General features: G+C 42.0%; 1 protein-coding gene across 1 annotated transcript in view; it reads right to left on the reverse strand.

Moving 5' to 3' along the window:
* Positions 1-20,019, reverse strand: part of LOC136864439 (protein white) — a 286,015-nt gene extending 265,996 nt beyond the window's left edge. The window contains exon 1 of the mRNA XM_067141436.2: positions 19,523-20,019. Coding sequence (XP_066997537.2) covers positions 19,523-19,621 — 99 coding nt within the window. The 5' untranslated portion in view covers positions 19,622-20,019. The remainder of the gene's footprint in view (positions 1-19,522) is intronic.
* Between the last annotated feature and the right edge of the window lie 578 nt (positions 20,020-20,597).

Raw genomic sequence — 20,597 nt, forward strand, 5'->3', positions numbered from 1 at the left:
ACTTGTCGCATATTTACAGTTTTTACATTTAATGTTTTTTTTTTTTCTTTTCGTATTTTGTAGATTTAGAATATTATGTAGTGTATAGTGGTTACTATTTACACTGTAAGCATCTGTTTGCAAAAGTCATTTATTCATCTACATCTACATCGTCACTTTCGGAATCCGAGTTCTCAAGATAAATAATTAGAGGCTGTGTCATTGACGTATTTTCTGAGAGATGATCTTTCTCCCAATAATAATTCTCAATTTTTGTATATGCATACACACTTCTTCCAAAGTTTAGGTCTCACAGAATGTAAAGTTTACTCACACAAATCTCTGATTACATTTTCGCGGTTCCCTTTTTCTTGTGCATTTGCCACATTAACAGTTGCTACTTTATTTTTCACGTAAGCCCAAAGGAGTTCTATGGCATTTAACTCGCAATGAGCGAGAGGCAATCACACCAATCTTGGTCGTCTCTTTTGCGGAATTCCAAAATAAGGCTTAGCGTGATCGATCAGGGCGGCTTATGTTAATATATTGAAGTTAGAGGCATCGGGAGGCAGAGAAATGTTCCTTTTCCCTATCCAGGAAATAATATTAGTCTTCAGCCGAGTCATCGTTGGTTTTTCTTTATTTTCCGCGTCAAGCATCGTATGGTAAGGTCCCTGATCAATCACAAAAGCCGACTTCAGTAGGAGTTCCATTAAAATCTTACGAAACCATTCCTCAGAATGCCCAGAATTCATCTCCTTGTGATAGTTTCCAGTCCCTTTCCTTCCTACAAAGCAGAGTTCCACCCCTTCCGAAAAGCCGTCTTCACTTTCTATATGTAGTATAATTACACGTTTTCTGAGAAGGGGTTCTAAAGCCCCTCCCCTTCCGAAAACCTCCTGTAAATGACCGCGATAGCAGTTGTAGTTTGAGAAATTACAATTCAAGACTTCTATTACCTTTTCTTGTGATTTTGATCGCACGAAGTTTCATCTGTGTAATACACTTTATACCCACTTTCTCTGAATCGTCGTATTTTTCTTAAAATGCATGCCGTGAAGCAACAACAGACGCTAATTCCATAACGACAGGCTTTTTGTTTAATTTTTTAAACCTAAAACTCATGCCTTTAATCAGTTGACGAAGCTTTGTGGGCTACATGACATAACTAGGAAATCTGGCATATCATTTTCAAGTTTATCCTTCAGTTTTTAATAGTTGGAAACAGTTTCGCCAGAAATAACTCGTGAATAGACTTGATAATTATTCCAATACTGAACTGATCCACTTGAATACTCGGCCATCCGCTCGATATCCTCTTCCTCTTAGACGGGGTCGATAAATAAGCACACGAATCTTTCGCATTTTCCACTTTAATTTTCTGCACTGATCGGAGCGAAATATCAAGATAATCTGCCACTTGTTGGCACGTATGATATCGGCTTTCACGTACCCTTTCTCCCTCTAGCGTGAAAAAGCAAATTTCACTTACAATCATCAACTTCCGTAAAACATGGCCTCGGAGGCATTTTTAACTCTGCCTTAGCTGAGCAATACAGCCAGTGATAATGAAAGCCCAGATGAATACAAATAACTACACCACAAAAGTCTGGGGATACCATAATTCACCTGCCTGTCATCTTATCCTGAAAGGGAGGTCACGCAACGTGGTTTGGCCGCTTACTGGACAACCCTTTGCTCAAGCTGCTTGACACGCCTGAGTGCATGTCGCTCGCTTGCTTTCAAGAAAAAATCAGTATAGAATACATAAATCATTATACGTTTTCGGTATACAACAATTTGAAACAAAAACTTTAGACCTTTCTGATGAACTCAATCTCGATTTCGGAAGACCACCCAGTATCAAACGGACAGCCTTTTACAAAAACAATAACAACTCTTTTGCCAAAGTGTGTAAAGTAATTAAGCTTCAGAAATAATAGTGCGTTCCATAATTCACCTAAACTTCACGAAAGTCAGACAGTGCGTTTTCATGTAACGGTACTGCAAAGTAGTTGTTTACAAAAAAACGGGAAAGAAAATAGGTACTTTTTGCATTCCGCCTCATATGACCTTTAACGTTAAGAATTTCATATTTAGGTTCCGTATTGAAACAACATTCACATCAAAGAAAGGACAATAAGTTCCACCTTTTCAATACTATATATTGTGTGAAAGTTTTACATTACAGTTAAAACATCACAACTTCATCACAACATCACAACAATGTATAAAAGTTGTGATGTTTTAACTGTAATGTAAAACTTTCACACAATATATAGGCCCTAGTATTGAAAAGGTGGAACTTATTGTCCTTTCTTTGATGTCATATGACCTTCACAAGAAACACAATAAAAATATGCATATACCACCAAAGAACGCAGAATGAAACAAGCTTTACGATGGTATGATTATATTTTATATTGATGGATGTCCGTTGAAATTTTATTAGCGTTTAAACTCGACCGCACATATTTTCTGCGCCGACAGTAGCGGTTCGGTATGACAAACCGAGGAACTGCATACTCGTCTTCACTACAGTTGACAAAATGCGTCACCACTCTTTGGAAATATTTGTTAAAATAACTGAATTCAATTCTAAAATATGCAATACCTCCTTCATGAACCACCAAACGAGCATTATACTAGCCGTACCATTCGCTATGTCTTAAAATTGAAAAGCAGAATTCGTCTGAAGATCCATCCAACCTCCGGGCAGAGTACTTAACAACTTATCTCTTTTCTTCTTCTTCAGTCTCGTCTTTTCCCAGGTTCCTGGAGTGGGCATATTGAATAGACTTGGCCTAGTTTTATGGCCGGATGCCTTCCCGGACGTCAACCCTATGTGGAGGATGTATTCTATATTGCGTATTTCGGTGGTGGTTTGTCGTGTGATGTGTTGTATGGATTTGAAGATGTGTATTGAGACGAATGCAAGCACCTAGCCCCCCGAGTTATTCAACTGAACAAACGCGGCTCATTCGAGAATAGTACTCGGAGCTCTGTGAGCCGAAGGCCAGTACGCCGACCATTCAGCCAAAGCGCTGGACGGGGCAGGTAACAACATACACGTTTTATTCAAAGGAGAAGCTGTAATTAAGGAATATGAGTTTTGGTCCATTATTTTGTTCACTTCTCTTTCTTCTTCGGTACGGTCAATCTCCCCGGACTCTATAGGAGAAGTCACCTCTCTCTGCTATCTCGCTTTTGTTGTAGTTTATTTTCTGTGTTACGTCTCAAGACAGAAATACATAATATTATTTCTAAGAAATATCATACATATTGGAGTTAGTGACGATATCGGCATCAAGTGAACTACGATGTTGTGTTTTAAGTCGCACCGACACAGATAGGTCTTATGGCGGGAAACTACGATGTTCCTGACAAGGATGAAGTGTGAAGGATTTCCTAAGGTCTCTTTCCTTTGCAGCTTTATGCTTGAAGAATGTTCAACTTTGCGTATTAAATATGTTGGATTGGTGTTCAGTCCTATGAAAATTTGCTATTTTGTTATTTTTTTTGCTATTTGCTTTACGTAGCACCGACACAGATAGGTCTTATGGCGACGATGGGACAGGAAAGGCGTAGGAATTGGAAGGAAGCGGCTGTGGCCTTAATTAAGGTACAGCCCCGGAATTTGCCTGGTGTGACAATGGGAAACCACGGAAAAACATCTTCATGGCTGCCGACAATGGGACTCGAACCCACTATCTCCCGATTACTGGATACTGGCCGCACTTAAGCGACTGCAATTATCGAGCTCGGTCCTATGGAAATAATGCATAGAAATAATTGTCTTACAGTAAAAAATAAACAAAAAATGAAACCTACTTCATCCGAACCTGAGACCTTTCAACTTCAAGGTGACAGCGACAGCCATCATAGATGGCCTAAGCATCAATAGGAGGCGTACTAGGGAAATGAGGAGTGAGGTAGTTTCCCGTTGCTTTCCTCACTGAGCCAGAAGTTGCTATTACATATCAATCTGCCGAGCCCACAGAAATGAATGCACCAAAAGACCCTATGAGGAACATTTTCACACCATTCATAGCAGGGACTGGCTGCATAAGGAATGGCATTATTAGCATCACTCATACCTCAGCCACTTCACTTGGTCAAAGCCAAGGATAAAGCTGAAGCAGATCAATGAAAGCAAAAAAAATTGCTCTAGCCCATACCAGAAGACATAGTGCACTGTAAACACTAGGTCCCGCCAGCAAAGGTACTCTTGGAATATAACTTCAGTGAAAGACTATTTGATGATTGATAAATTATAAACAACACGCCTGTGCGGCTAAGAATCATACAAGTGGCAGTATACTATTTCACTTTTCGCCACACCGTGCCGTGTAGGTAGCAGCATTATCGACTCTCTCGCTGTAAACACCAAGCTGTCCGGTATTATCATAGTAAAGTATTTGGTAATACTTGCAATGGGGGTATTAACGTCTACTGGAATGTCGCCCTTGCTAAGAGACAAGGAAATGCCACAAGGGCTTATTTTCGTATCTGTCTTAGCACTTGTGGCTACTGACAGCTTCAGGTAGAGCCTAAATTACCTTTCTCCCTTCCAGGGGCGTAGTCCATGGGTGGGGGAGGAGGGTTACTGGGGGGGGGGGGGGAGAACCCCCCATGGTATTTTTACAAAAAGAAAATATATAGAAACTGACAATAAATTATGAATTAAATAAACATTCAGTCCGCCTCTGTGGTGTAGTGGTTAGTGTGATTAGCTGCCACCCCCGGGGACCCGGGTTCGATTCCCGGCTCTGCCACAAAATTTCAAAAGTGGTAGGTGTGTTGGAACGGGGTTCACTCAGCCTCGGGAGGTCAACTGAGTAGAGGTGGGTTCGATTCCCACCTCAGCCATCCTGGAAGTGATTTTCCGTGGTTCCCCACTTCTCCTCCAGGCAAATGCCGTGATGGTACCTAACTTAAGGCCACGGCCGCTTCCTTCCCTCTTCCTTGTCTATCCCTTCTAATCTTCCATCCCCCGGCAAGGCCCCTGTTCAGCATAGCAGGTGAGGCCGCCTGGACGAGGTACTGGTCATCCTCACCAGTTGTATCACCAACCTAGAGTCTGGAGCTCCAGGGCACTACCGTTGAGGCGATAGAGGTGGGATCCCTCGCTGAGTCCGAGGAAAAAACCGACCCTGGAGGGTAACCAGAAATAATAAATAAATAAACATTCAGAGACAGGCTACTGTAGAACCAACAGATCTCTCTCTAATTCATTTGTATCAGTGTCTTTATAATGACAAGTCTTGCATGCGCGCACCACACACACACAATCACTTTCATTGTGTTCTACCAAAATTTTGTAATTATACAACCCGCCCCCCCACCCATCGGCCGACCATGGCTACGCTACTGCTCCCTACACCTTCCTTAAAAATTTCAAGGCACTTTTCAAGGCTTCATAGGTACGTTTAAACATGATAGAGCTGACAAAAGATACCTCAAGAAAGTGTAGTGAAAGTGACGATGATGATGATTGTTGTTTAAAGGGGCCTAACATCTAGGTCATCGGCCCCTGTAGTGAAAGTGTTGTTTTAAGAAATTGTCCTGGAGAGTTCGGGGATGAATGCTTCTCTACGGAAGGAAAAGTCCTACTTTTTCTCTCGTGGTGTAATGTCGCACTAACACATCGAAGGCTTTCGGCGACGCAAGGCTGGGAAACGGCTAGCATTGGGAAGGTAGCGGCTGAGGCCTTAATTAAGGTACAGCCCCAGTATTTAGCTGGTGTGAAAATGGGAAACCATGGAAGGAAAAAAATCCTCTTCTGCAAAGTGTGCGAAGTTAAAGTGTAATGAAGCGTTTTAATGTCCGTCAGATTAGCGGCACTCCTAGACACAACCGAGATGAATGGAAATAAGAGGTACGGGTTTTTTAAATTTCGGTCTTCTATATTTTACTTCAGTTATATATTTTGCGCCCACGGCGACTGCTAACTCATACGTAATTCCGATAATTAATATGATTTTCATTCATTTCCAGCAGCAGTGTAGTCTCCGTCAAAGTCACGTAAGACTGCAATATTAATTAAAACTTCGATACTGACCATTGTTTAATGACTGATAATGAATTTATGAGAGTCTAGTGGAATTAATTAAAATAACTAGTTCTTTCTTCCTTAATCCGTTTACCTCCCAGGGTTGGCTTTTCCCCTCGGACGCAGCGAGGGATCCCACCTCTACCGCCTCAAGGGCTATGTCCTGGAGCGTGTGACTTTGGATCGCTGGGATACTACTGGGAAGGAGGACCAGTACCAGGCGGCCTCACCTGCTATGCTGAACAGGGGCCTTGTGGGTGGAAGGGAAGATTGGAAGGGATAAGGGAAGGAAGAGGTAAGGAAGCGGCCGTAGCCTTAAGTTAGGTACCATCCTCGCATTTGCCTAGAGGAGAGATGTGAAATCGCGGAATACCACTTCGAGGATAGCTGAGGTGGGAATCGAACCCGGGCCTCCGGAGGTGGCAGCTAATCGCACTAACCACTACACCGCAGAGGTGGACTAAAATAAATAATAAGGAAATTAATTGAAGTAGGTGTTGAATATTCACCCACCACGACTGAGTAAGATGAAAACGGCAATATGAAAATATAACTAAATCCCTATATGATATTTAAATTATTTTCACAGTTACACTAAGTTTGGTAAATATCTCGAGCCATGATACCCATTAAAGTACAAAAAAGTAGTTTGGAGATATTCGGCACCTTAACGTACAGGCCAAATTTCACTATCACAATACTTTCCTTTCATACCACTGTACGTATAGAAAGGAGAAAGTGAAGAGTAAAATTTACCTCTCTGAAGAGGTAAGGTAAGGGTATATTCTGCCCAAAGGCAGGTCCGAACCTCCTCAGAGGTGTGCCAGAGCCGTAGTTTACGTGCGGTAGGGTGGCCAGTTCCTTGCCGCTCTTCCATTCCCTTACCCCCACCAACAGCGCGTGGCAACCCATCCAAATTTTGACCACGCCCAATGTTGCTTAACTTCGGAGATCTCACGGGATCCGGTGTTTCAACACGGCTACGGCCGTTGGCTTTCTGCAGAAGGCTAAACAAATTGAACAGCGTTGTGTATAGCCTGCTTGAAGTTAACGACGATATTTTTCGGAGACATTTCCTTCACGCTTTCACGGCACAATTCTGATATTTTTCCAAATAAGACAGAATGAATTGCATGCGATGATCTACAAGGACTGGAATGAAGCAAGATACGACCTACGACACATCATTACGAGAACAGCGGTCCATGGATTTCACCACCGACTATACACAACAGAGAAATACCATAACCCAGAAGACAAGTGCAAATGGGAGCTATGTGGGTCAAATTACGACCGATACCATGTAATGGGTCCGCCTCTGTGGTGTAGTGGTTAGCGTGATTAGCTGCCACCCCCAGAGGCCCGGGTTCGATTCCCGGCTCTGCCACAAAATTTGAAAAGTGGTATGAGGGCTGGAACGGGGTCCACTCAGCCTCGGGAGGTCAACTGAGTAGAGGTGGGTTCGATTCCCACCTCAGCCATCCTGGAAGTGGTTTTCCGTGGTTTCCCACTTCTCCTCCAGGCGAATGCCGGGATGGTACCTAACATAAGGCCACGGCCGCTTCCTTCCCTCTTCCTTGCCTATCCCTTCCAATCTTCCCATCCCTCCACAAGGCCCCTGTTCAGCATAGCAGGTGAGGCCGCCTGGGCGAGGTACTGGTCATTCTCCCCAGTTGTATCCCCGACCAAGAGTCTGAAACTCCAGGACACTGCCCTTGAGGCGGTAGAGGTGGGATCCCTCGCTATGTCCGAGGGAAAAGCCGACCCTGGAGGGTAAACAGATGATGATGATGATGATGACCATGTAATGGGGTGCAAAAACATAGGAAGCTCACTAACAGACTTCTGTAAGACATAAAACGGACTAAATATTTAAAAAAACGCAAATTACTTGATATTACCTCGTGTAGTCCGCCTCTGTGGTGTAGTGGTTAGCGTGATTAGCTGCCACCCCCGGAGGCCCGGGTTCGATTCCCGGCTCTGCCACGAAATTTGAAAAGTGGCACGAGGGCTGGAACGGGGTCCACTCAGCCTCGGGAGGTCAACTGAGTAGAGGTGGGTTCGATTCCCACCTCAGCCATCCTGGAAGTGGTTTTCCGTGGTTTCCCACTTCTCTTCCAGGCGAATGCCGGGATGGTACCTAACTTAAGGCCACGGCCGCTTCCTTCCCTCTTCCTTGCCTATCCCTTCCAATCTTCCCATCCTTCCACAAGGCCCCTGTTCAGCATAGCAGGTGAGGCCGCCTGGGCGAGGTACTGGTCATACTCCCCAGTTGTATCCCCCCGACCGAGAGTCTGAAGCTCCAGGACACTGCCCTTGAGGCGGTAGAGGTGGGATCCCTCGCTCAGTCCGACGGAAAAACCGAACCTGGAGGGTAAACAGATGATGATGATGATTACCTCGTGTAACATGATCTTACATCTGTATGGTCACTGGCTGCAGTAAGATCTATTATTAAAGAGTAAGTGATATTTTGTACTCTTTGATCATAACCACCCACATTCTAATGACTGTACTACGGTCTATGATATTTTAAGATTTTTTTCTGAAAAACGGAATATTCATTGTACGGTTTACAGGCCGTACAGTATGCGGAACAAAATTAGACAATGTCACGTTGTTTCGGGTAAAACCGTACGCCTACGTCAAGTAAACAATAAAACAGGTGAGTCCACTACCTGAGAAGGACGTGTTCGGTGTGGTCCACGAACAAACTGTGTGGTGCTAAGACAGTTAATAATTATGATTTTATACTGAAAACTTGAAATAATTTGTTCTTATTTTTTTTATCCACTTTTTTAAATAATGTAGGGAGGAATGAAGTGTGTGACGAACTCTAAACAAGAGAGATAACGCGTTCAGAATAGCTGGAAGGTGTAAATAAACACTGAATTCCAGACTACAGCACAAGCAAAACGCATTGTGATAGACTGTAAGATATAAATAAGTATTTCAGTACAGTTCGATTGTTCGAAAATAGAACACAGTCAAACAGAAGTAAAAAAATGAATTGATGTTTGTATGTTAACATACACTATTATATTGGTTAAGTACAGTAAATTTTCCATTATAAGTAGCCTGGGTGGTTTCGTAATGATTGTGTGTCACCGAGCGAGCAGGCTACGCGATTTTTGACACGCAGCTTCGAGTTTACATTCGGGAGATAATGGGTTCGGACCCCACCTTCGACAGCTCTGAATATGGTTTTACGTGGTTTCCCACTTTAACAATAGGTACGTGCTGGGGCTATATCTTAATTATAATCACTATCACTTCCTTCCCGGTCCTAATCCTTTCTATCCCATCGTTGCCAATAGACTTGTCCATGTCGGTGCGACGAAAACTAAATAGTAAATAAAATATTATGATATGTTATTTATACTGCAATGGAATGCTGGTTTATATCGAGACTCAACTGACCCCGCAGACGGCAGTAAATATTTAGTATTATCGCCATTATTGTACCTTGGGCCATATTAATATCTTTACCGGGCGAGGAGTTGGCCGTGCGCGTAGAGGCGCGCGGCTGTGAGCTTGCATCCGGGAGATAGTAGGTTCGAATCCCACTATCGGCAGCCCTGAAGATAGTTTTCCGTGGTTTCTCATTTTCACACCAGGCAAATGCTGGGGCTGTACCTTAATTAAAGCCACGGCCGCATCCTTCCAACTCCTAGGCCTTTCCTATCCTATCGTCGCCATAAGACCTATCTGTGTCGGTGCGACGTACAGCTCCTAGCAAAAAAAAAATTATAATATCTTTCCCCAAAACATCCCCTAACAAAATGATGCCCCCACGTAGTGTTCATGGAAGAGGCTACTTGAACCAGTAACCTCGATATAAACTGGATTCCCTACTAAATGCTAAGGAAGTTGTGCCCCTGTAGCTGTCAGTGACCATCTACCTAGATGTATAGCATTGAATTTGCCTCCTGGAACAATATAGGCCTATGTGTATTCATTAGACACGTGATAAAGTTCAGTCAGACACAATCAAATATTAAAAAGGAAAGTCCATTGAATTTCTTTTCTTCAGACCAGCCTTGTTCTCGGAGACTGCTCTTACAGAACTGGTCAATGCTGGTCAGTACCCGTCAATGTTGTAGGAATCGGGACCGACCACTTACTGTAGGACTCAATCAAGCTAAACGCCAACTAAAAAACGGAAACTCCATTTACACCGTCCTGACAGGTATGTTTAGCAGTTTAGCATCGGTGGAAATATACACTTCCACAATATTTTACTGCTGCTTCACATGGGAGTGGGAACTATAGCGAGAATCAATTTAATAGGCCTATATATTTATTTCGTATGTGTAATAGAAATTTATATCAGTGTATGCAACCAAATTGAAAGGTAAGCAAAGGAAGCTTGTAGCTGCACGTGACTATTGATATAATAATAATCATAGCCATGCAACCTTCACATTTACGAAGAATCAGAACCACAGTGACGCGACATTTTATTTCAATGTTCCTACGTGCATGCTCCGGGATTCAAACCTCGGCCACCTTGGTGGGAAGCCTGTGATAATGTCAGCCGGCTATCGTGCTTTTGCATATAAATTCAATATTTGAATTCAATATAGGAAAAAAGGAGTGGGTCTTGAAATGAGGTATAATCTGGGCATTTTCCTGAAGTGAGTGACGGAGGTGGACATTCAAAACGGCCTTCTAACATCGTTGGGACCCAGGGAGAAACTGTTGAATTTTGACTTCCCAGTTCCGTATATGAACGTGTCCTTTTTACACAAAAACAGTCTACGATTTGATTCTGATATTCATGGCAATCTCAACATTACCTATAATTTATGTTAAGACAATACTAATGCAAAGATTTATAGATTCACGGCGTCGTTCAAGAAACATAAAAAACTCACGGTGCTACAACTCTATCAAGTGACCGCTGCTCAACCCATATGCCAGCAGATTACGAGGGGATGCATGATTGGCGTAATGAACCCTCTCGGCCGTTGTTCTTGGCTTTCTAGACCGGAGTTGCTATATCACCGTTAGATAGCTCCTCAATTGTTCGCACGTAGGCTGAGTGGTCCTCGAACCAGCCCTTTTTTTGCTAGGGGCTTTACGTAGCACCGACACAGATAGGTCTTATGGCGACGATGGGATAGGAAAGGCCTAGGAGTTGGAAGGAAGCGGCCGTGGCCTTAATTAAGGTACAGCCCCAGCATTTGCCTGGTGTGAAAATCGAACCAGCCCTTAGATCCATGTAAAAATCCCTGACCTCTCCGAGAATCGAACCCGGGACCACCGGTAAACCTTAAACGCTAACCCTAGACCGCGGGACCAGCCATTCAAGAAATATAGTGAAGAAGAAATAGAATATGACAAAATACTAAGCAAATCTCAACAAAAAGGGAACCCTGAAGTCTCATTCTTATTTTGAGTCACAATTCGTCACAATGGCTGGCTCTCTAACGCGCTGAATTAACCAGATCGGGGTGCATGTTCACGTAAATGGTCGCGAAAGTAGCGAGAATTTCTCAGAAATATTACTAACTGATGAGGTATTTTGTGTTCGTCCGACTCCTTGGCTGAATGTTCAGTATAGTGGTATTCGGTTCAGAGGGCCTCGGGTTCGATTCACAGCTGCGTTGGGGATTTTAGCCGCGTCTGGTTAATTCCTCTGGTTCCGAAGCTGGGTGTTTGCATTCTTCTTAATACATATCTTTTCCCATGGCTAAAGTTAGCGTTCTGGTCTTCCAGGGGTGCCCGGGTTCGATTTCCGACCGGAACAGGAATTTTAACCTTAATTGGTTAATTCGTATGGCTCGGGGACTGGACGTGTGTGTCGTCTTCATCACTAGAAGTTATCTTATGTAGGACCCCATCCTTACAGACATGCGGGTCGTGTATAGGCCGTTTACTAGACGGCCATACGCCATTATTATTATTATTATTATTATTATTATTATTATTATCAATAAATACACACCACATTAATATTCCACCATAGAAGCACGCTTTGGTGAACATATCCCTTACAAATTTGAAATAGGACAGGAAAAGAAATATTTTGATATTCGTTCGTATATTCTACCCGGACACGGAGTGAAGAAAGAATAAATTAACTTGGAGGATAAACAAAATGTTGTTGCTAATAATATTATTGGTCTTACAATCCACTTCTAAAGGTTTTCGGAGACCCCGAGGTGCAGGAATTATGTCCCAGAGGCGATATTTTTACATGCCAATATATCTACCGACACCAGGCTACAGTATTTGGGCATTTTCAAATACCACTGGACTGAGCCGGGATTGAAACCGTCAACATGAACTCAGAATCCAGCGCTTCTAAGATCTGAGCCACTCAGCCCGCCGAACAAGATGTTCTTCCTTTTTAGCTGTTAATAGAAGATGAAGGAGAGGAAGAGGTTTTTCGTCGAGTAGTTAATTCGTTCCTCTAATCTAGTAAACGTTCGTTTAATTTACTTTACTTTACTTTACTTTAATTTACTCACTATGATTTACAATTCGAAGGATATTTTGTTGATAAAGTAATGGTAATTAATACGTCATATACCAGATAGGTTTCAATAGAAATGTAAAGCTCTTCGCCCTTTCCTCCACAAAAACAGATCTACATTTCATTCCGTGCAACTGTATACGTCATGGTTGTCTGTATGTGATCCTTTCTAACAGTACCTGCCTCATACACAGAATTTTACCCTTAGGAGAATTCCTGATAGTGCAAATGTATTATTTTTTTATTGGAGATTGATACCCAAACCTTCGGTACTCAGCTTTTGAGAGCTAGGGAGTCCTGACCCTACCCCGTGTCTGCCCAGTTTAGAAATATCGAAGAAATGTCGCCAGAATTGAACGTTTCTTTGGCGCCATTTTCCGTAAATTTTGAGCAGTCTACAGACAAATTTCAAGGAGGACTGATAAGGTTTCAATGTAGCACAATCTTGAACGATAGGTATTACAATATTCTAGGTGACCACCTTGCATTTTACAAGAACTTGAAACAAAATGAGTTTCCGCGTATTCACGCACTGGCATGCAAATTAGTATATTTAGCTCTATGTACCTTATTCTCAGTCATGAGTAAAATCAGGTCATGTTTTATGTTACGTTGGAAGCAGGGTTACGCATTCATTCTGCCGAAACAATTTATTTTCCCTGACATCACTAAGTTGATGAAATCAGAAACTGCCAATACACAAAAATACACAAAAAAGAACAGTTTATTTTGATGATTATTCTTCAAAGGCTGATTGTTTGTATGTCTTGTAAAATGTGCCGTCCATACACCCCACTCCGCCCCATCCCTTTCCTACTCAATCCTTATCTCCTTCTGGGTTCGCTCTCAACCCTGAGAGCCCGAGGCTGCTCTGGGCCAAGCACGTGGGCTGCCCACTTGGAATGACCTGTATCAGGATAGCTGTTGTCAACAGCGGGATTTGAACATCATTCTCAGTTCAAACGTGGAAAGTAATAACCACCTAGAAATAAACGTGGAATGAGAATTTTATAAAAAAATCGACCATACATTGTAAACGAAAGGCTGAGTATGAAGTAGATTAGGAACCTGATTACGGCGCAGAAGGTTGCGCCATCAATTCCCACAATATTCGTTTTGCAAACATCTGTATCAAGGAATGTTTGAGCTGGCTACGATGAGGGACCCCTGTTCTGTACTCCAGCGTCTACTAAAACCGTCAATACTGTAGTATATATTTGATATCCGTTTAACGACGAACTAACACAAATAGGTTTTGACAATGATAGGACAGGAGATAACTATTTTCCTTCTTCTTGTTCTTCTCCTTCAGGTAGCGGGCATGCCCTTAATTAAGCAGCCCCGGCATGGTGTAAAAGTAAGAAACGGAAAACCAACTTCAAACTTGCCGACGATGAAACTCGAACCAGTCATCTCCCAAATGCAAGCTTACAGCTATACTACTCGTACCGTGAGGCCAAATTAACTGATAAATAAACTGTTCTTTCATCCCCTTTTCCAATTACTTGTGGTTGGTACTAGACTACATATGGATTACTCCAGTTTTACGGCGGGATGGCTTTCTTGGTGCCAATTCTGTTGTATGTGGATGGCTATATTCACTATTTTGTGTTTCTGCCGTGGTTGGTAGTGTAGTGTGATGTGTTAATGAAGATGTGCATATTAAGATGAATACAAAGTCCCCAAGCCAGAGGAATTAACCAAATGTGGATAGAATCTCCCGCCTGCTCGGAAATCAAACCCAGGGCCTCGTGAGTCGAAGTCTGCTACGCTAACCATTCAGCCAAGGATATGAATTAAACCCAGTTCTGCGTCTGGATTCCCTTTTTTTATGAATATTGTATGTGGAGTGATGTAGCCTATTCACTATTTCGTGTATCTCTAGAGGTTGGTAGTGTGGCGTGGAGTGTTGATGAAGATGTATGTATTGAGACCAACACAAACAACCAGTTCCCAAGACAAAAGAATCAGCCAAATATGGCTAAAATCCTAGGCCTCACAACAGAGAAAAAGACCTGGAGCCTTCTGAGTCGAAGACTGCTACGCTAACCATTCAGCCAAGGAACCGGATATAGGTAAATTATTATTAAAACGAAAAGAAAATGTGAGTGAATTTTCATTTAATAGGCTCATGATCCACATGTTATAAAAATTAAATTTGTCGTAGTGCTGCCTGTGAGAATGTTCGAATACAACCTTCATATTTTTTTTTTGTATCATCTACCAGTAATATTTTTTGACAGAAGTAGGCCAGTGCCAACCACCTTCGTCCGAGACGTACAGTCAGTCCAAGGAATAAGTGCACCTTCAACAGAAGCCGTCCGAAACCTAGGGTACAGGCGAAGGGCTAACAACAGATTGATTTAATGGTTTGGTTCTACCGCAATACGTAAAAATCGCAATTGAATGGCAGTGTACGAGAATGAGGATTGGATGAAACTGGTGTTACCTTCATTAGGAGCTAGGAACTCCTTAATGGCAGGGTGCTTGCATTTCAGGGAGAAGGAGACCTGTCAGACAACCTTAATTATTATGCTGTTGTAACTGGGATTTTTCAACTGAACAATTACGACTCTTTGGTTTCCAGGTGGAACTGGAGGTCCTGTACCAAGGCCTCGATATCAACGGTTCCGTTAAACTATTTTTTTTCTTTCTTTTCATAACTTTGATACATGCCCATACACTCCTCCCATTGACTGGTGCTGAAACATCCCTTTAACGGCATTTCCTTTTTTGCCGGTTTCGGGTTATAGAAGATCGTTCTGTATTATACTGATATTTCTAGGAAATCAAATGCTTATTCACATGGATTAGAAACTGACTGATATGATGCTTGTGAATTGATGATGTAGTAACAGTGCCTACGAAAAAGGGTTTCAATTTATTTTACGAATACGTGTACGTAATTAAGCTAGTTTAAAGATAATGAACATTTCTGAAAATTATATTTTAAATAAAACACGTTTCTACAGGATGAACCCGAACTCCAGCGATGAACTTTCGGAGGTTGTTCCGAGTTATATTGCTATAAGGGACCCGTGGTCTTCGGTTGATCCTTACAGAGTAATAAACCGGGCGAGTTGGCCGTGCGGTTAGGGGCGCGCGGCTGTGAGCTTGCATCCGGGGGAGAGTGGGTTCGAATTTCACTGTCGGCAGCCCTGAAGATGGTTTTCCATGGTTTCCGATTTTCACACCAGGCAAATGCTGGGGCTGTACCTTAATGAAGGCCACAGCCACCTCCTTCCAACTACTAGGCCTTTCCTATCCCATCGTCGCCATAAGACCTATGTGTGCCGGTGCGACGTAAAGCCAGTAGGAAAAAAACAGAGTAATAATGTAATTACGAATTATTCGGATTTTTATCCCAATCATCCTTATTTCTGTGAAAATACCTTCATATCAGTGAAAAAGCCTATACTACGCAATAACAAAAACGTACAACACGAAACGCAGAGAAATGCAACAACCCTCACACGAAACACGCACACTTTTTGTTACAGTACGTTCAATCTTTCCTGTCAGTGTACTGTAGAGTACAGTACGTAACAAATGCAGAACTGCTCCCTTACAGGTATTGTTCAAAATGTCGACCACCATAATGACGGCATCGTTGGCTTGCGGCACATTAAATAACTCCTGCGGGAAAAATTCCGACACCCCGGCGTTTGTCAAGAACCAGCACGTATTATTTTCAGTGCAATACAGGTACAAAGCTGACTGGGGCAACAAACCAAACGAAATGCGAGCCACCGGAGATCACGGGTATACTCAAAAGATATCCCAGAACAACTTCCGAAATTTTGTCGGTGGAGTGCGGCTTGACCCTCCATATAGGAAGGAAGGAAGGAAGGAAGGAAGGAAGGAAGGAAGGACCGGGCGAGTTGGCCGTGCGCGTAGAGGCGCGCGGCTGTGAGCTTGCATCCGGGAGATAGTAGGTTCGAATCCCACTATCGGCAGCCCTGAAGATGGTTTTCCGTGGTTTCCCATTTTCACACCAGGCAAATGCTGGGGCTGTACCTTAATTAAGGCCACGGCCGCTTCCTTCCAACTCCTAGGCCTTTCCTATCCCATCGTCGCCATAAGACCTATCTGTGTCGGTGCGACGTAAAGCCCCTAGCAAAAAAAAAAAAAAAAAGGAAGGAAGAAAATAACACAGTTTTGCTCTAAGAATGCATCTTCAACAATACTTTGTGAAGACTGTTCGAAATTGATTAGGTATGCAAGACAAATGACTGTAATTTGTTGGTCTGAGTAACTCAGTCGTTATGGCGCTGGTCTTCTGAGCTCAGCTTGGCGGGTTCGACCCCGGCTCAGTCCTATAGTATTTGAAGGTACTCAAATATGACAGCGTCGTGTCGAAAGATTTACTGGTGACTAAAAACAACTCTTGCGGGACAGTAAAAGTAGTTGGTGGGACGTAAAACTATTATTATTTCCAAGCGGAGTGGCCGCGCCTGTTAACGCGCTACGACTATGGAGCCAAGCTCTGCATTCGGGAGACGCGTGGATTCGAACCCCACCGTCGACCGTCCTGAGAATTTTTTTTCTGTGGTTTACCATTTTTACTTCAAGGTAAATGCCGGGGCAGTTCCTATAGGCCACAGCCGATTCCTTTTACCCCCACCACCAAATTCGTTCACCATCATTCATTTCATCTTCATTAGCTCCTCAACTGAGGCTGGCATCAGAAAGGGCATTCGGCCGTAAAAGTATGCCATATAAATTCATCTCAACTCATCTTCGACCCCGTATCACGAAAAACGGAACTAAGGGGTAGAAATGCATTATTATTATTATTATTATTATTATTATTATTATTATTATTATTATTATTATTATTATTATTATTATTATTTCAATTTGTTTTTAATTGAATACTCTTGGCTGTAAGTAAACTGTAAGTAAAATGTTGATAATAATAATATGGACTCGTTGAGTAAGCAATGCACCTGCATTCTTATATTCATGAATGTGGTTGCTCTTGCTCTTTCCATATCTCCTTCTCCACCCACTTACACAACTAATACATATATACTACGAATTTAATACTACTATATCGGACTTGAGAGAGGCCGAAGTGCCAGTCAATCTATTAACACGGGCCAGTCGCAATTTCAGAAATATGAAATATGCACTGACCGTGTTGGGTTTCGATGCCACAATCTCCAGGCCAGCGCTTAACCAATTACGGAATTCAACCGATCAATGCCTTCGAAATATTTTACCTGTAATCTTCCAAATTAGCTGATCACATTATAACACTGTAAATAAAACTAGCTTAAATCATCTGTGTGTGTGAGGGAGCGAATTGAATTTATTGGGTAGAATTTGCCACTGAGGCTAATGAACCCCTTTATGTAGGATCTAGGCCTACACTGGAAACAATACACAGAACTATTATTACAGAAAAAAAGGGAGGAAATTGAACTAAATTCTGAAGCTTGAAAACTGAAGAGCATACACTTCAGCATTATACACATAAACTACATAAAATAACACAGTGGTTAACCTTAAATATTAAAAACAATGATACTGGTCAACTTGGTTGCAATAAGGAGCTATGGTGTTGATTAATAAGGAGTTAGTGTAATTATCTCAAATATTGCTAAAAGGAAAAAAAATTACAGGGGAATGAAATGAAGTTACTAAGATTAAAATAAAATAATAACAATGGCTTATGTAAAATGACATGATTTAGCGAACATTCTACACTAAGCAAACGAATTCTTCATGAATTTCTTACTTAATAATACCCTTTGATGTATTGATCCAGGAAGCAGGTCGTCAAGAGAGAAAGAATATATATATATATATTTTTTTTTTTTGCTATTTGCTTTACGTCGCACCGACACAAATAGGTCTTATGGCGACGATGGGATAGGAAAGGCCTAGGAAGTGGAAGGAAGCGGCCGTGGCCTTAATTAAGGTACCGCCCCAGCATTTACCTGGTGTGAAAATGGGAAACCACGGAAAACCATTTTCAGGGCTGCCGACAGTGGGGCTCGAATCCACTATCTCCCGATTACTGGATACTGGCCGCACTTAAGCGACTACAGCTATCGAGCTCGGTAGAGAGAATATAAAAACAGTGCATTGCTTCAAGAAGGTCATAATAGGGTTTTTAAGTATTTTGGTAAGTGATAGGAAGCCCCCTCTAGCTCAAGTCTTGGTAAGATACGGCTTTTCAGTACCGGTTATCACTTGCGACTACTGTATTACAAATCACGTTTTTTACGTAGGAACGAATGAGATCAGATATCCTTGTTTGGCTCCAGATTTCTGAGAAGAGGTGTGCCAGGAATAATCAATATCCCCCTTTCATCCCCATTATTTCTGCAAGATATTCGCTATGAAATGCAGCGCAGAATGTTACTCTTTGAATTTAGGCAATAAACTCGCTAAGAATAAGAGATGATTGACCTCCAGTAAACCGCTACGAGACTGAACTCAAGATAGATGACTTAGTTCAGTAGCAGAAACTCGTGCCATAATGGGATATTAGTCCACGTACTGATAACAGGTACAGTAGTGTAATAAGAATGAATCATTCATTGATAAGACCAATGTTATAAGTGTATACGTAAACCACGTGCAATTCCGAAACGAACGGTTACGTAACAGAAATAGGACTTCTAGAATGCTTCTTTCTTCAGGACATCAAGTTACGTAACAACACTCACGCGTTCTTCATTCACTGGTATCTTTCAGTTACGTAAAACTTCGCCTTTTCAATAATAATAATAATAATCATAATAATAATAATAATAATAATAATAATAATAATAATAATAATATGGACTCTTTGAGTAACCAATGCACCTGCATGAAAATACAGGAATGCCGGTTCTCATCTTATCTCCAGGCACATAAATAAAACTTTGTACATCCAGATAAAACCAAAAAGAAGCTGATCTTGTTAAACGCATAGCAGTTACCGTAACCAATAGATCCAACCGGTAATCCCATTAAAAATAATAATTGAAACTGAAATCCAACAAATGGATACTTACGTAAGACATTGAATTGTAAGTCGATTTCTTCGGCTTGGATGTACTATTTGGGGCTGCATCCAACAACGGGGCAGATTCTTGATCGTCACTTCTTGTCATTTTTCGGATATAAAATGTACCGCTTTCCGATAATTAACACTTACACTTAATTATAGTAACAGAATATCAGTTCACTAAAACCATACGAACACACAGTTTATGTTACATGACCTTTTCACAAATATTAATCATTTTTGAGAGTGTTTTGAAGAGATGTGAACGCGTGCTCTATTCGAGGAAAAAAGGATGATACGGAAATCAGTAAATAAATCTGAATGTGATAAGATAAGGGATAGCTTAGAAAAGCAAGATAGCGACGAATAAAATACGTCCGGAGGTACAGCGAGCGTCCGCGTTCACTACGACTGACTGGTGCATAGCCTGGAGGGGATGACGGTGTGTTATGTAAAGAACCGGTCTTCGAAATAAATTTGTAGTACACCTTCCACGTGTGTCCGTCCAAGTCCAAACCACCAGTGAGGGAAGGCAAATCTGTGCTGGTGTGCGTTGAGTAGTAGGAATGCTCGACCATGCGCAAGACGGGGAACGGGAAAAAAAAGAGAGGAAGTACCTGACAGACAAGCGGCACGCAATGACCTTGTCCTCATATGCCGTACAGAGGGCCATTCCTCATTTAGGAGGAACAGTAAGACGCTCGAAGGCGGATTCATGTTCTGGTCAATTGATGTGGGAAAGGTGATAGCACTGACTTTGAGGTTACATGAATGCGACGGCTATTTCTGCCCGTGTCATTGCACTTGCGGTGTGCAAGGATAATACAAGTAAACCGATGATTAAGTGGACTTAGTCGATATGAGTAACCGGCGTGATTTACCACGGAACTATATAGCTTATAAATCATCATCATCATCATAGGTTGTTCTGCTCCAGTCATGGCTGTGACCTCCATATCTCTCGATCTTGTGCCCTTTTCTTCACTTCTGCAAAATCTTCCTTCCTTTTTCTAACGCTGTCTAATTCCTCGTTTTCCTTTTATAGCTTATAAAAGCGAAGATTATTAAAAATATAATAAATA

This window comes from Anabrus simplex, chromosome 2, assembly GCF_040414725.1.
Source record: "Anabrus simplex isolate iqAnaSimp1 chromosome 2, ASM4041472v1, whole genome shotgun sequence".
In the NCBI taxonomy this organism is placed as follows: Eukaryota; Metazoa; Arthropoda; class Insecta; order Orthoptera; family Tettigoniidae; genus Anabrus; species Anabrus simplex.